The sequence below is a fragment of the Oratosquilla oratoria genome, chromosome 4, assembly GCF_046742065.1.
Source record: "Oratosquilla oratoria isolate Oo_2021 chromosome 4, ASM4674206v1, whole genome shotgun sequence".
NCBI classification, from domain to species: domain Eukaryota; kingdom Metazoa; phylum Arthropoda; class Malacostraca; order Stomatopoda; family Squillidae; genus Oratosquilla; species Oratosquilla oratoria.
The window spans coordinates 38520111-38536253 of NC_134780.1; the positions used below are offsets into that span (position 1 = coordinate 38520111).

The 16143-nt window shown below is 39.1% G+C and overlaps 1 protein-coding gene across 4 annotated transcripts in view; it reads right to left on the reverse strand.

The window, feature by feature from the left end:
- Positions 1 to 368: 368 nt before the first annotated feature.
- The window catches only part of Kyat (Kynurenine aminotransferase), a 38798-nt gene continuing 23023 nt past the window's right edge, over positions 369 to 16143 (reverse strand). For all 4 annotated transcript variants that reach the window (XM_076183950.1, XM_076183948.1, XM_076183952.1 and 1 more), the window contains 8 exons: positions 14859 to 14985; positions 13297 to 13406; positions 12722 to 12844; positions 11367 to 11487; positions 8588 to 8754; positions 5061 to 5247; positions 3811 to 3974; positions 369 to 2798 (listed from right to left, as the gene is read on the reverse strand). In XM_076183950.1, coding sequence (XP_076040065.1) covers positions 2724 to 2798; positions 3811 to 3974; positions 5061 to 5247; positions 8588 to 8754; positions 11367 to 11487; positions 12722 to 12844; positions 13297 to 13406; positions 14859 to 14985 — 1074 coding nt within the window. In that variant the 3' untranslated portion in view covers positions 369 to 2723. The remainder of the gene's footprint in view (positions 2799 to 3810; positions 3975 to 5060; positions 5248 to 8587; positions 8755 to 11366; positions 11488 to 12721; positions 12845 to 13296; positions 13407 to 14858; positions 14986 to 16143) is intronic.

The following is a 16143-nucleotide window of genomic DNA, read 5'->3' on the forward strand; positions in this document are numbered from 1 at the left end:
TGAAGAGTAGGAGACAACCTAGGGAGCATTGCTCCTTTCCATTATACATCAATTAGTTAAATATACACACACACATTCACAGTAGATGTATACCAAAGACCCCTTCCCTCTTATAAGGAGAGTAGTCAAGTATAAACACACCCATTTAAATCATCATATTTTCTAACATATAAGGTGCACTTTTTTATTTTTATTCAAAAAATGTGCCTTGCAGACTCAAGGTCAGACTTTGGGTAGGCTTATGCTACTGGCAAATAGTGGTTTCAGTGCTGCAGTAATAAACAGAACATAAATCTTCCAATCCTAGCTAACTCACTTTGCAGAAAATGTGCCATTTGGGGAGGTTTAACATTTGAAAATCTCTAACAAAACAAAAAAAATTCAACATTTATTTCATACTTACAGAGTTTACATTTCAGTGTAATTACACAAGACAACTGCTTCATCTAAGTCTCCTGTCTAACAGAAAAGACAAAAGAATCTTTACTACGACTGCGTAGTCTCAAAAACTTAATATACAACTCAAGATTCACATATTTGTTCATCTAACTGTTGCTACAGTCTAACCCTCCCTTTGTGGAAGCCATGTAGTTTCATTTCTATATATAAACCTAATGCAACTTAAACCTTGCAACTTAACCCAATGTTCAGCAATGGCATGCACCTGTAAGATTGGACAGTACAAAAATAACCTTTGTCATATAAAACAACCAAGCAATTATAACAATTATGAATCCATGAAGCTGTCTCTTACAGAGCAATTTTCCTAACAATCACAAAAAAATATATAGTGAATTTGTTATCAAGTTCATCCTTCATTCACATTGCAGGTGATGAGCAATTTGTTGAAATATTGTTTTTACCTCCTTTCAGCAGTCAATACATCTATATGTAACTTGATTGCTGGGGTCACTGTACCAAAAATAAAACTCTGTAATGTTTATCTAATAAATTAAAACAATATATACAGAGGATAGACTTTCCTCATATTGTTAAAAATATTTTCCATTTTCTTCAACCAAGACTAAATACATAACAGATACCAAGTGTCTACAAATGAATATCCCATTCTAAAAACAATCAATTGAAGTATATTCTGTCCTTACATACAAAATTTATTTTTCCTCCATTACAAATACATACATATGCCAATGGCTTTTCCTCCCTTACAAGGGAGGTAGCCAAGTTAAAGGCATAAATCCACTCCCACCCATTTCATCTCCACATACTCCACCCCTCCCTTCCTCTTTTCTTGGCTCCTCCTGGATGATGGGTCATCCTACCATCTTGCCCACTACCCTGGGTCAGAAGCAGTGCAGCAAGACAGCACCCATAGCAAGGCTGCTTCATTTAATCGGCAACCCCCCTCTCCATCCCCTCATGCAGAAAAAGTAAAGATGGAAAAAATCCCTTCAGGCTGCATCAAAATATCATTCACATTACTCCCTCACCCCCCCCCATTTCCCACCCACTCCCTTCCATGCATCCCAAGCATCATCCATACACAACCATTCTCCCGTCAACCCTATCTTTGGTCTTCTCCCTTCCCCAACAGATGTTCCCTCTTTCCCAATGCCCTTTTACACCATCCATCCATCTCATCCTTGGTCACTCCCTCATGTTCACTCATAATCTGTGTAGTTAATCTTGTGAGAGACCCTACAGGAAGTCTCATTGCTGGGGACCCACTAATTCTGGAGACACACAAGGAAGACTTGTTCCATGCTGTACTCAGTCGTTTTGACTGCCTAACACCAACCCTAGGCATAGTGCTTGTTGTTTGGAGAGTTCGTTTTGGGGTCGAAGGAGTGCATGGTAGCCACATGGTTGTCGTGGAGAGTTGCACATTACTGAAGGTGTCCTGGTTTCAGAGAATGTTGCAGAACTTTGTACATGCTCGTTTTTACTCCACTTTTGAATGCCATCTGAGAACTGTAAGTCAACATTTCTGTGGATGAGGAGTCTATCCCACTAGTGACATTGTGTTCTCTCAGAACAGATGATTGAACAAGTTGGCCAGGAGATTTGAACCCTGATGGTACTTGGGACTTCGATGTACCATTTTCATCTTGGTGCCTCAATTTGCTATGCTGCATTGACTACTCAGTTGGACAATCCATCACTTTATAGAAGGATGTGTCCCCAAGCGCAACTCTGACATCAACTGCTTCCCTTTGGCATTGTACCTTTCCTGTCTTTCTTGGATTTTCTGTTAGATGTACTCTTCCCATTGTAACTGGATGCAGTCTGAAATATAGGTGCCTCTAATTTGGAAAGCTGTTCCATTATCCAGTTCCCACTTCAATACCATTTCATCTAACATCTTCTCTTTCATTACAAAAGATTTGACAATTTGGTTTAATGTCACAAACTCCCTCCTATCGGGAGGCTAGGACAGTGCCTTTTACAGTGGACTTTGTAGCGTGGAATTTAATGAACCATGCCCTTAGTTCAACTCACCCCGAGCAGGGTTCGAATCGCCATCATCTCGACCTTCATCGCAAGCCATGATGTCCTAACCTACTCAGCCAGCATACTGACAGAAATACACTTCAAGAAAGCTACACTGAAATGCAATAAAATTATATAATATTCCAACATTTTTATTTGTCATTTTTGTATTTCCTTTTTTTTTTATCTGTCATTTTTGTATTTCCTTTTTTTTTTCTTTGATCACAGCATTAAATAGATGTCTTCTACTACCACCTAACAAATGCTCTTTCTTATAACTTCCCTGCATCCAAATCCTTCTTAAGGTTCATAAGGATCTCGCCAGCCTTTTTCAAGTTTTCATCTTCCTGCAAATAAGAATAATGAAGTTCAGCACCTAGTTCACACTGTTCATGACATGAAAGTACACATATTTAGTCACCCCATTTTGCAAGTAACACCTGACTTTTTGGAGAAAAAGCATCTTCAGGCTAACCAAGAAGAAATTTGGCATCTTGGGTCATGAATATTCATAAAAATATTATCAGTATTATATATATATGTATATATATATATATATATATTTTTTTTTTTTTTTGGGGGGGGGGGGCAGTAACCATGAAGAGCACATAGTGTATGTCCACTTGAATGGGAAGGAAATAGACCAAGTGGCAGGTTATAGATAACTGGAAATAGATGTACAAGAAAAGAGAAGAATTAAGGACAAGATAAGTCACTGAGTGAGGGAGGGGGAGAAGGTAAGTGATTCCTTCAGAACTTTATGAAGAAATAAAAGGACATCACTAGAAGTATACATACAATATGATGACTGGAAATCAAGGATAGACTAAGTTGGAAGTGTACATGAATTTGAGATAAACATAAATTGGAGCATAAGAGACTGGACCCAACAAGTGATGCTCCTTTCCTGTACACAATTAGGAAAATACAAAAGCATAATACAGACAGACACACATACAGAAAGAGAGATGGATCCAGAAAGAAAGAACCATCTCAAGAGCTTCTGAAATGAAGCATTATTCTGTCGTCATACGTGGGAACATTGGGGCAGCATTCTTCCACAACATTCTCACACTATCACCACAGGAGAAGACAAGGGAGAGGTAGATTCAGAGAAGCAGAAAAGAACGGATTGAATGGGACAGTAGAAAAGCATCTCATCATTCCCTTATGAATTGAGATTTTACATTTTCAAATCATGTGTGGCTATGGTACATAAGGTTTTCCCCAAAAAAAGTCCCTAAAATAATTATTTCCAGTACTGTATGCTTAATCTTAAAGGGATGGGAGAGGATTTATGCCTTTGACTTTGGCTACCTCCCTTTAAGGGGGAAGAAGCTGTTGGTATATGTATAATACCTTGATGAAGCAGAATCGGATGTAATTTTCACCAATACTCTTGTGAGATGTAGAAAAGAAGGCTGATGGGGGGATGCCCTGCAGCTTTCGGTTCCGGGACAGCCACTTCACAAAACGGAAATCTTTAGTTTCATTTGGATCCCCGCCAACATCAATCTTATTCACTGTAAGAAACAAATGGTAAAAAAATTTCAAACTGAAAGATCCATTCTTATTAAATTGCTGAGAGGAATGGTATTAATAATAATAATATTAGTTGCTTCAAGTTTCTCTCAGTGGAAAACCCACAACCCTGCAGTGGCTTGTAACATTCCTTGGGCCCTCCCACAGATCTCTCTTGGGAAGAAACTTTGGATTATCTTCTATTTTGTGTTGTTGTGGGACTGTTTCCATGTTATTACTGGCTGGTAGTGGTAGGAATAGGAGACATGTGCTATTCTACATTGTGTGAGGCAAGTGTTGTAATTGATGGTTTCTGAAGGGAGCCTACCATTCTGTTTTGTCATGACCCACAGTTCTAGTTTGTCTAGGTATATTTGTGTAATTCAGGCAGTCATTTTGTATTTGTTGTGTTTGGCTATGATAGTTATGTCATCCACATGGGTGAAAGCTTTGATAACAACTCTGAATTGGGTGAGTGGAGGTCAGTTGTGAATTGGTTAAACAAAGCTGGTGATAGTAGTGCTCCATGAGGACCCCACTGTGCAATCTTTTGATCCCCAATAGATGATTGTTCTCGGATATTCTCCAGTTTCTGCCAGCTAAGAAGTTTGTCAGCCATTTCTTCTTACTGTTGTGGATGTCTGACAATATCTTTTAATGACTAGATATGTCAACAAGAATGTGTCAAAAGCTTTGTTTACTACTACCATTACTGGATCTGGTGGAAATTACTTGTCAAAGCCCTCCAGCACTTGTTGAGTAATGTTATTAATAGAAGTGTTCATGGAATGTCCCTCTCAGAATGTGTGTTGATTTGGGGAGGTGTGTAACTGTGGTTTGATTCTTTCCCATGCCAGTCTCCAGCAACTTGGCTACAGTGGATAGGAAGAGCATGGTCTCCAGAGCAGGGCCTCTGGTATTTGCATGCATATAACTATAAAGTAGTTCTCAAGTATAGATGTCACTATTCTATCATTCACATTTTTGCAGAAGAGCTTATTAGAGAAAAAAAAAAAAAAAAATCAAATCTGCTGAATAAAGCTTTAAGCATGACATGAAGAAAAAGATCTCTCTAATATATAACTTACTCAGTTCTGAAACATCAGCCATGATGAAGTAGCCCCCATCAGGAACAGTGGGGTTGAGACCAACTTCCCTCAAGATCTTTATGATATTGTCCCGCTTCACCTTTAGCTCCGCAGGCAGGGAGAAAAAGTAACACTCGGGACTATCATACCTATCGAGCTCAATCTCAAATCCTTCAGCGACAGCTTCCTGGAACATATTTGCATGCAAGCTCAAATTATTTCATAATGCATAATATACATGTTTTTTTTTCACTAAACATAAATTTTTACAAGATTAATTTACTGAGGTGCTAAGATAAGAGGGAGGGTGAAGGGGTGTGGAGTGTATTCAGGGATGGAATGGGTGGGAATGATTTTATGCCTTTTCCTTTTTGGCTACCTCCCTTGTAAGGGGGAAAAAGCCTTGGTATATGTATGTATGTATGTATGAGTAAGCTGAGTTTCATTTCTATATTTTCCAAACATTGAAGAGAAAAGCTGGACAGAAAAGACTCAGTAATATAAAGTTAAGTAAAAGAGATTTACTTTTTTTTAGGAATGTCCCCTGTGGTGCTACAGGGAAAAGGATGCCTGGTCCCAATCCCCGTCCCTTTTTTCTCACCTCTTACGATCCAAGTGGAAGTACTTGGTGGCAGTATTCTTTTCCCCCACCACAGGATAGGTAGGCAAAAAAGGAAATGAATATTCAGAGGAATTGTAGAAGAGAAGAAGCGAGCTTTCACAGATTGGTTACAAAATAGGACGAGAGAGTCATATGAGATGTACAAAGAAAAGAAAAGAGAAGTAAAGCAAAAGGTAAAGGAGGCAAAGAGGAGAGCAGATGTGAAATGGGGTAAGAGTATGACAGAAAATTTTTAAAGTAATAAAAAGATGTTTTGGAAAGAAATTAAGAGAGGAAGAGGAGGCGAATCAAGTAGAGAAGAAAAGGTAAAAGGTGCAGCTGGAGAGATGATAATGGAAGAGAAGGCAGTAAGGGGAAGATGGGCGGAATATTTTTGGGAGTTGCTAAATGTGAAGGGAGAGATGGGAGGGAGGGTGGAGGGGTGTGGAGTGTATTCAGGGATGGAATGGGTGGGAATGATTTTATGCCTTTTCCTTTTTGGCTACCTCTCTTGTAAGGGGGAAAAGGCCTTGGTATATATGCTAAATGTGAAGGAGGACAGGGAGGGAAAGATAGTTGCAGTAGGAAATGCTAAGAAAATGACTGTGATGAGTGAGGAAAATGGAGGAGAAATAAGGAAGGATGAAGTGAAGGCAGTTGTTAAGATGATGAAAGCAGGTAAGGCACCTGGTCTGGATGGATGCCATGCAGAATGTCTAAAAAAAGGAGGTACAGTGATGGTGGACTGGCTGGTGAGGTTATTTAATGTTTGCTGGAGAGAGGGTAGAGTTCCGGGGGACTGGAGGAGTGCCTGTATAGTTCCACTTTACAAGGGAAAAGGGGACAAGTGTGAATGTAGTAGTTTCAGAGGGATTAGCTTGTTAAGTGTAGTTGGGAAGGCTTATGGGAGGATCTTGATTGAGAGGATTAGGAGAGGAACAGAGGGAGTAATTGGTGAGGAACAATGTGGATTTAGGACGGGTAGAGGTTGTGTAGATCAGATTTTTGTGGTAAGACAGATATGTGAGAAAGCTATAGGAAAGGGGAAGGATGTTTTTGGGGTTTTTATGGATCTGGAAAAGGCTTACGACAGGGTAGACAGAAAGGCATTGTGGGAAGTTTTGCGGATATACGAGATTGGAGGAAAGCTTCTAGGAGCTATCAAGAGTTTTTATGAGATTAGTAGAGCTTGTGTCAGGATAAGAAATGGACAGAGTGAGTGGTTCGAGGTAAAGGTGGGACTTCGTCAGGGATGTCGCCCTGGTTGTTCAACTTGTACACGGATGGGTTAGTGCGAGAGGTAAATGCAAGGGTAGTGGGTCAGGGATTGGAGATGGTTAAAGAAAATGGAGAAAAGTGGGAGGTGAGCCAGCTGTTGTTTGCGGATGACATTGCGCTTGTGGCAGGATCGGATGAGGGATTGAGGAAGTTGGTGACAGAGTTTGGAAGAGTGTGTGATAGAAGAAAGCTGAAGATAAATGTGGGTAAAAGTAAGGTGATGAGATGTTCAAGGGGTGAAAGTGGCAGCAGACTGGAAGTGAGCATTAAGGGAGAGCGACTGGAGGAAGTGGATAGTTTTAGATACTTGGGTGCAAATGTGGCAGGAAAAGGTGGAGTAGAGGTGGAGGTAGAATGTAGATTGAGAGAAGCAAGTAAATGCCTTGGTGGATTAAAAAGTGTAATGAGGAATAGACATTGGAGAATGGATGCTAAGAGGAGACCCTATGAAGGAGTGATTGTGCCAACAGCACTGTATGGGGCAGAAACATGGAACATAAAAGAGGAAGAGAGAAGGAGTTTGAATGTGTTTGAGATGAGGTGTCTGAGAAGTATGATGGGGGTTACTAGGCTAGATAGAGTGAGAAATGAGGAGGTAAGGAGGAGAACAGGAGTGGAAAGGGAGTTGGGAGATAGGGTTGATGAATGAATATTAGGATGGTTTGGACACATGGAAAGAATGAGTGAAGAAAGACTAGTAAAAGAGGTATGGAAGGCAGATGTGGAGGGAGTGAACATGAGGGGACGTCCTAGGATGAGGTGGATGGATGGAAGAGGGGAATGTCTGCTGTGGAAGGACGGGAGAGGATAGAAGACAGGGGTGAATGGAGAATGGTTGTATATGGATGATGTTGTGATGCATGAGGTGGAATGGCCAGGGGGATGGGGGATGAGGTAGTATGTGTGATCAAAATTTGACACAGCCCGAAAGGATTTCTCCCCATCTACTCCTTTTATGTATGGGGGGGACGGAGAGGGGGGGTCGCCGATTTAATGAAGTGGCCTTGCTGTGGATGTGCTGTGTCTTGCGACACTGCTACTGACCCGTCATTCAGGAGGTGCTCAGATAATAGGGAGGGTGGAGTGTATTCAGGGATGGAATGGGTGGGAATGATTCTATGCCTTTTCCTTTTTGGCTACCTCCCTTGTAAGGGGGAAAAAGCCTTGGTATATGTATGTATGTAAAAGGGATTTTAAAATTTCAGAATTTGGAGAGAGGGAGAGGGAGAGAGAGAGAGAGAGAGAGAGAGAGAGAGAGAGAGAGAGAGAGAGAGAGAGAGAGAGAGAGAGAGAGAGAGAGAGAGAGAGAGAGAGAGAGGAAAGAGAGAGAGAGAGGAAAGAGAGAGAGAGGAAAGAGAGAGAGAGAGGAAAGAGAGAGAGAGAGGAAAGAGAGAGAGAGAGGAAAGAGAGAGAGAGGAAAGAGAGAGAGAGAGGAAAGAGAGAGAGGAAAGAGAGAGAGGAAAGAGAAAGAATGAGAGAGAAAGAATGAGAGAGCAAGAAAGGGAGAAAGAAAGAAACAAAGACAGTGAGAAAAAGAAAAAGAAAAAGAGAAAGAAAAAGAGAAAGAGTCAGAGAGAAAATAGAATTCTTTCTATTGCAGGAAAAAAAAAGTTATTGCTTGTCATTACTACTTAATTTGATTGTTTACCTGAACAGGTGTGGTGCAAGTATACACGGAGTGCTGGTGGATGACCTGTGGTCCTTTCATGAGGTGCTCAGGCCCATAAACCCAACCAGTCTTCCAGCCAGTCACTGAAAAGGTCTTGCCAGCAGATCCAATGGTGACAGTTCGCTCCCACATGTCAGGAAGGGTTGCTATTTGGATATATAGAGAAAAGGACATATAATTTGCAATAAAAGAAATGGTTGTTCAGGTACAAATGCCCATTTCATTAAAATCCTATATTTAACTATTAAATTTATTTCCTATGTAACTTCATACATCACTAAGTGATGTATGAAATTACATAGGAGTGAAGGAGTACAAGGAGAAGCTGAGGGAGGAGTGGGAGGGAGTGAAGGATAGAGTAGAACTAGGAGTGGAGGAGGAATGGGGATGGTTCAAGGAGGGAGTCATAAGGTGTGCAAAGATGGTGTGTGGAACATGGAGGGTGGGAGGAAATAGAAGGATTTAATGAAACAGCCTTGCTGTGGATGTGTTGTGTCTTGTGACACTGCTTCTGACCCAGTGCGGTGGACAAGATGCAGGGATGACCCATCATCCAGGAGGTGCCAAGATAAGTGGGTGGGAAGAGGGTGGAAGGGAGTGGAGTGTGATAAGGATGGAATAGGTGGGAGTGGTTTTTATGCCTTTGTTTTTTGGCTACCTTTCTTGTAAGGGGGAAAAAAGCCTTTGGTATAAGTGTGTAACTTCATACATAACATTGATTTGCCATGAAAAATGTAAAAAGTGTTAGAAACTTATTAATAATGGCAAACTACATTTACATATAAACTACAGGGGCTTTACAAAGCCCTCTGTTAGGCAATACCTTCTTAGCCCTCTCTGAGAGGTGGGGTTTGTGATGTTAAACAAATCATGTGTATAAATCACTCAATCATAATCACTCTCCATTTCCTTTTTCACTCTCTTTCCTACTTGACAGAAATTCCTCTTGTAACCAATGCCCTCTTTAACACCATCCATCTATTTTTCTTGGTCTTCAAAGTTCATTCCATCTACTTTTGTTTTCTTTATTTTTTATTAGTCTTTTCTCACACCTTTCCATAGGCCCAAAACTCGGCACTCTGAACTACTCTATCCCTATTTATACATACATACATACATATGCCAAGGGTTTTCTCCCCCTTGCAAGGGAGGTAGCCATATTCAAAGGCATAAATCTGCTCCCATCCATTTCACCCCTATATACTCCACTTCTGTTCACCACTCCCTCCCTCTTTTCTTGGTTCCTCCTGGATGATGGGTCATCCCTACATCTTGCCCACTGCTATGGGTCAGAAGCAATATAGCAAGACACAGCACATCCACAGCAAGGCTGCTTCATTTAATCAGTGACCTCCCCCCCCCTTTTTCTCCATCCCCTCATGCAGAAAAAGAGAAGACAGGGAGAAATCCCTTTGGTCTGCTTCAAAATATCATTCACACATACTCCCTCAACAGCCCCCATCCCCCACCCACTCCCTTCCATGCATCATAGCATCATCCATACACAGCCATTCTCCACTCACCTGTCTTCTGTCTTCTCCCTTCTTTCCTCAACAGACATTCCCCAATGTCCCTTTTACCCCATCCATCCATCTCAACCTTGGTCGCTCCCTCATGTTCACTCCTTCCACACCTCTTTTACTAATCTTTCTTCACTCATTCTTTCCATGTGTCCAAACCATCCCAATATTCTTTCATCAACCCTATCTCCCAATTCCATTTCCACCCATACTCTCCTCCTCACCTCCTCATTTCTAACTCAAACCAGCTTAGTAACCCCTACCATACTTTTAAGGCACTTCATCTCATACACATTTAAACTCTCCCTCTCTTATGTTCCATGTTTCTGCACAATACAGTGCTGTCAGCACAATCACTCCTTCATACACATACTCATCGTTGGAGAGGAAGGAGGTCCAGCGATTGAGCTCTGACTTAGTGCTTTGTTGTTTGAATCAGGAAAAATGCCTAGATGTTGATTTTCAGGATGTAGTGTTGTGTTCTCAAGTGACCGGTAAGGTATCTAATCCAGTATTTGAAAAAGTATAGTTTTTAGCACAAAATGGAGGAAAGTAAAGAAGAAAAAAGAATCAACGAACCAACAAAGAGAGGATTAGATATGAGTAGAGTGGAGTCACCACTGGGAGTGATCCCAAAGAGTACATGTATAAGCTTCACTCCAAAGACGACTCAGAGGTATGAAAATAAGGCTTTTTCAGAATTTCAGAGAGGGGTGCAATAGAAAAAATTATGGATATGGAAAGAGAAACTAGGGTTAGCAGGGTACTAAGGAAGCAAGACATCAACAACTTTATAGATGAATTAACTGATTTAAAAATAGACCATAAGGATTTGCAAAACTTACGCCGAACTAACGAGATAATCAGAGAGTTAAATGATCTAAAAAGTAAAGTAAGTATGATTAAAAGAGAAAATGAAAGAAAAGAAAATTAGGATAGAAACAAAAATGAAGAACTAAAGAAAGAGGTCAAAGAACAATCTCCTCTTAGCATCCATTCTCAAATGTCTATTTCAATGCTCCAAAGCATTTATTTGGTATGTATTTAGTGATATCCCTATTTATAGAACAATAAAAATGCACAAAATGAAACTGAAGTCTTTACTTACCCATTCTTAGTGTTTGGCATTATCATAGGTCACACTCATCGCCCAAGACATTTACTTGGTATGCATTTACTAATATCCCTATCTATAAAACAATAGAAATACACAAAATGAAACTTAAGTCTTTGCTTACCCATTCTTATGTGTTTGGCATTATCATAGGTCATCCACTCATACACCTCATCCATAATGGCAATAACATTGTGCTTCTTGCAAAGATCAGCAATCATTGTCAGTTCTTCTAAACTATATACCTGTGAAGTATACAAATCATCAATCAATCAGTTCCCTGAATCTTCTGCAGCAAGAAATCTGGCCATCATCAACAGGTTGGCCTATGGGTCAGTAATGAATATTTGTGGAATTATGTGGAGTGAGGAAATGAAAGACAATGTAGGATAATATGTTCTGTCATTTGTGTGTGGTGACAATCTAGAGCACTTTGCATCTAGTGCCACACACAAAAAAAAAAAGTATACATGAAATACATATACCAAGGGCTTTTTTCCCTTTAGAAGGAAGGTAGCCAAAGTCAAATGCATAAATCCACTCCCTCCCATTCCATCCCCATATACTCCACTCTCATCCAGCCCCCCCTCACTCCCTCTTATCTTGGCTCCTCCTGGATGATGGGTCATCCCTGTATCTTGCCTGTATTTCTACTGTGTGTACGCAAGCACACAGACAAAAGCTTCTGCACAAACTGAGAAAAAAATCAATAGCACACACCTATTTCTTATTTGGCAAACATTTGTACTTCACATTCAAAGCATTTACTAAGTGATGCATCAGTGGGTAATTTATCTATATACCAAAGGCGTTTCCCCCCTTACAAAGCAGGCAGCCAAGTCAAAAGGCAAGTACTCACTCCCACCAAGTCCACTTCCATCCACCAAACTTTCTTCCTTCTCATCTTAGCTCCTCATGCATGACAGGTCATCCCTGTATCCCGCCCATAACCCCAGGTCAGTAGAAATGCAACAAGACACAGCACATCCACAGTATGACTTCTTCATTTAATTGGCAAGCCATTTTCTCCATTCCCCCATGCAGAAAAAGAGAAGATACGGAGAAATCCCTTCAGGCTACATCAAAATATCATTCATACATAACCACTCCCTACACCCCCTATTACCTCCCTTTCTTGCATACACAACCATTCTCCACTCACCCCTATCCCTACCTTCTTCCTTCCTTGTTCAACAGACACTACCCTTTTGCTCAACACCCCTTTTACCCCATCCATCCATCTCATCTTCAGTTGTCCCCTCAAGTTCAATCCCTTCACCTCTGCCTTCCACACCTTTTGTTAACCTTTCTTCACTCATTCTTTCCTTGTGTCCAAGCCATCCCAATACTTCTTCATCAGCCAAATCTGCCATCTCCTTTTCCATCCCAATTCTCCTCGTTTCTCACTCTATCTAATCTCACTCTATCTAACCATACTTCTAAGACATTTCATCACATATAGATAAAGTTGTTTCTGACCTTGCCAAGAGGGTTATTGGGAGTGTTGACAATTATAGCCTTTGTCTTTTTAGTGAAGGCACCAGCAAGTTCTTGTGGATCCAGAACCCAGTCTGCTGATGACACTGAACCTGCTGTCTTTGTCTGCAAAAGTAACACACCAAGTTGTCATAGTTGTTTCTTGTGAAATATTCTTGCATATTAGTGACTTCAAAGAATTCGTGCAGTATAACAGAAACTAGAAAATATTTCTAGTTTTATTGGAAAAAAAAAGTAAATTATGATGTATCTTTTACATGTACATGAATGGAACAAACTTTCCAAAGTTCAGTTCAAAGTTGAAAGACCCACTTAAATGATCAACAGAGAAATATTGAAGAAGCCTTTTTAAGAAAGGTTGAATAAACTATAAGAAAAGAAAAAAAATCAAGAAAAGGCAAAATTAACTATAAAAAAATGAATTAAAAATAGGATCAAACTTATACAAATTAAGCTCTACACTGACACAAACAATAATACCTTCAATCTCCTAATAAACTCTCTGTTCAAAGACTTAACTGTGGAAGTTTAGCATCAAGAAAAACAATGATGCTTACCGGCCTAAGGGGAACAAATACTGGTGTGCCCCCTGCCAATCGTACTTGTGGGTCGTAACAATCAAAGAAAGGTTCAATAATGATCACTTCATCCCCTGGGTCCACCAATCCTATGGAGAGTGAAAAAAAAATAATAAATAAATAAATAAATAATAACAATAATAAAAATTATGAAGGAACACAAGACTGTAATGTATAAAATAAATTAAAATACCACTCAACAGCTTTAAATTTTATTACATAGTTTACCTATCTGGGGGAAACAAATGGGCGATCACATAGTAACAATGAAATTCAATTTCAATTAACACATACATACACCAAAATCTTTTTTCCCCCGTACAAGAGAGGTTAGCAAAAAACAAAGGCATAAACTCCACTCCCACCCATTCCACTCCCATCCACCCCCCTCCCTCCCTCTTATCTTGGCTCTACCTGGATGACAAATACTATGATAAATTATCCCTGACAATGTTCACTTCTCACACGAAGAAATTTAAACATTTACAATCAAAGAAAACATTCAATATTTCCCAATAATAATAATAATAATCTATACACTAAGGGCATTTTACCCCCTTACAAGGGAGTAGCTAAGTCAAAAGGCAAGCACCCATTCCCACCTATTTCATTCTCATCCACCACCTTTTTATTCCCTCTCATCTTAGCTCTTCATGGATGACAGGTTAGATTGATATATAGATAGAATAATAATAATACACACATACATTCAATTTGTTTATGCCCAGCACCTTCCCTATCTCCCTCCTTTTTCCTCCACTTTTGATCTCCCTTTCACTCCCCTAATATCTCCAATGAAATCATGAACATCCAGAACTCTTCTAATCTTTCCTTATGTACCATTCATGCCCTGTCAACCACCCTCGTCTCCACCATCCTTTCCCATGCATACTTATGCTTACCTCTCAGTAAGATAAAGAAAATTGTATACAAGCAATTAAGACCACGGGAAGACAGAAGATAGGGGTGAGTGGAGAATGGTTGTGTATGGATGATCCTGTGATGCATAGAAGGGAGTGGGTGAGGGATGGAGGGGGTTTGGGAGTACATGTGAATGATATTTTGATGCAGCCCGAAAATATTTCTCCCCATCTTCTCTTTTTCTGCATGAGGGGATGGACTGGGGAGTGGTATCACAGATTACATGAAGCGGCCTTGTTGTGGATGTCCTCTGTCTTGCTGCATTGCTTCTGATCCAGGGCAGTGGCCAAGATGCAGAGATGACCTGTCATCCACGTGGAGCCAAGAAAAGAGGGAAGGAGGGGTGGTGAATGGGAGTGGAGTACATGGTAATGAAATGGGTGGGAGTGGATTTATGATTTGACTTTGGCTTCCTACCTTGTAAGGGGGAAAAAGCCCTTGGTATATGTATGTAAGACCATGAGGTCCTCCTTTGCTGAGTAAAACTGCCTGGGATTACCCAGAAGACTAAAATGATCCCCAGGTCTCAATGGAATACATGCCAAGCAGACACTATGCACTTGCTCTCAAACATGGCATTCCTCACTTTCATACATAAACACTTGCTGGTTAACACTTACCCATAATGGAAACAAAGAGGCCTTCATATGCTCCTGCAGTAACCAACATTTCTGTTTGTGGATTTATATTTCTCTTAATCATTTTTGTGTACAGCTTTGTGAGTGCATCTACCAAACGAGGATGGCCCTGTTGAAAAGGAAATGGAAATACAGTATAAACATATATATATATATATATATATATATATATATATATATATACAGATAGATATATATATAGATATATATATATATATATATATATATATATATATATATATATATATATATATATATATATATATATATATGCAGAAAGATCACTATAACAACACGTGATCCACAAATTTGCTGGTAACCACTAAGGAAATCGGAAGAAAACAGTATATCCCAAGCGCTTTCGTGTAATTCACATCTTCAGGGGAATACAGAAAAAGTTGTATTACAAAGAGGTTTAAAAATAACAAGATTATACACTAGGAAAGGAACAGGCAAGGTGTGAGATGTCACAAAATTAAACACTAGGAAAGGAACTGGCATAGCACAAGATGACACGAAATATTACACTAGGAAAGGAACCGGTGAAGGACAAAAAGTCACACTTGAAAAAAGAATAAGTCTTGGTACACAAAGTCATCAAAGAAAAAGAAATCTAGAGAACAGCACAATTCACCAAATTAATTTTGATCACATACAACCTGATTACAAATTTTGTTAATGATGAAATTATCTAATTTATAAATGCCATTACTGATATTAAGAGTAGAACCTTCAGAATTTTTTATCATACTACTTTCTATTATGTTTCTATTGACAAATGAATTACAAGAAATGATAGAGGAAGCATTAGTCCAATTAATACAATGATTGAAGTCTTTCATGTGAACAAATAGAGCATTGGATTCTTGTGCTGTTCTAACACTATATTTATGTTGTTTAATTCTAGTTGATAGTTCTTTGCCCGTTTGTCCAATGTAATACTTTTCACAATCTCTGCAAGGGATTTTGTATATGCAACCATCAGAATCAGCGGGAGAATTTTTTATTATTAATTTCTTAAAAGTGCATATATTTGTATATATATATATGTATATATATATATATGTATATATATATTATATATATATATATATATATGTATACAGATAGATATATATATACAGATAGATATATATATATATATATATATATATATATATATATATACTGTACATGTATACATATGTATATATTTATGTATATATATATATATATATATATATATATATATACATATATACATATGTATACATATATATATATATAA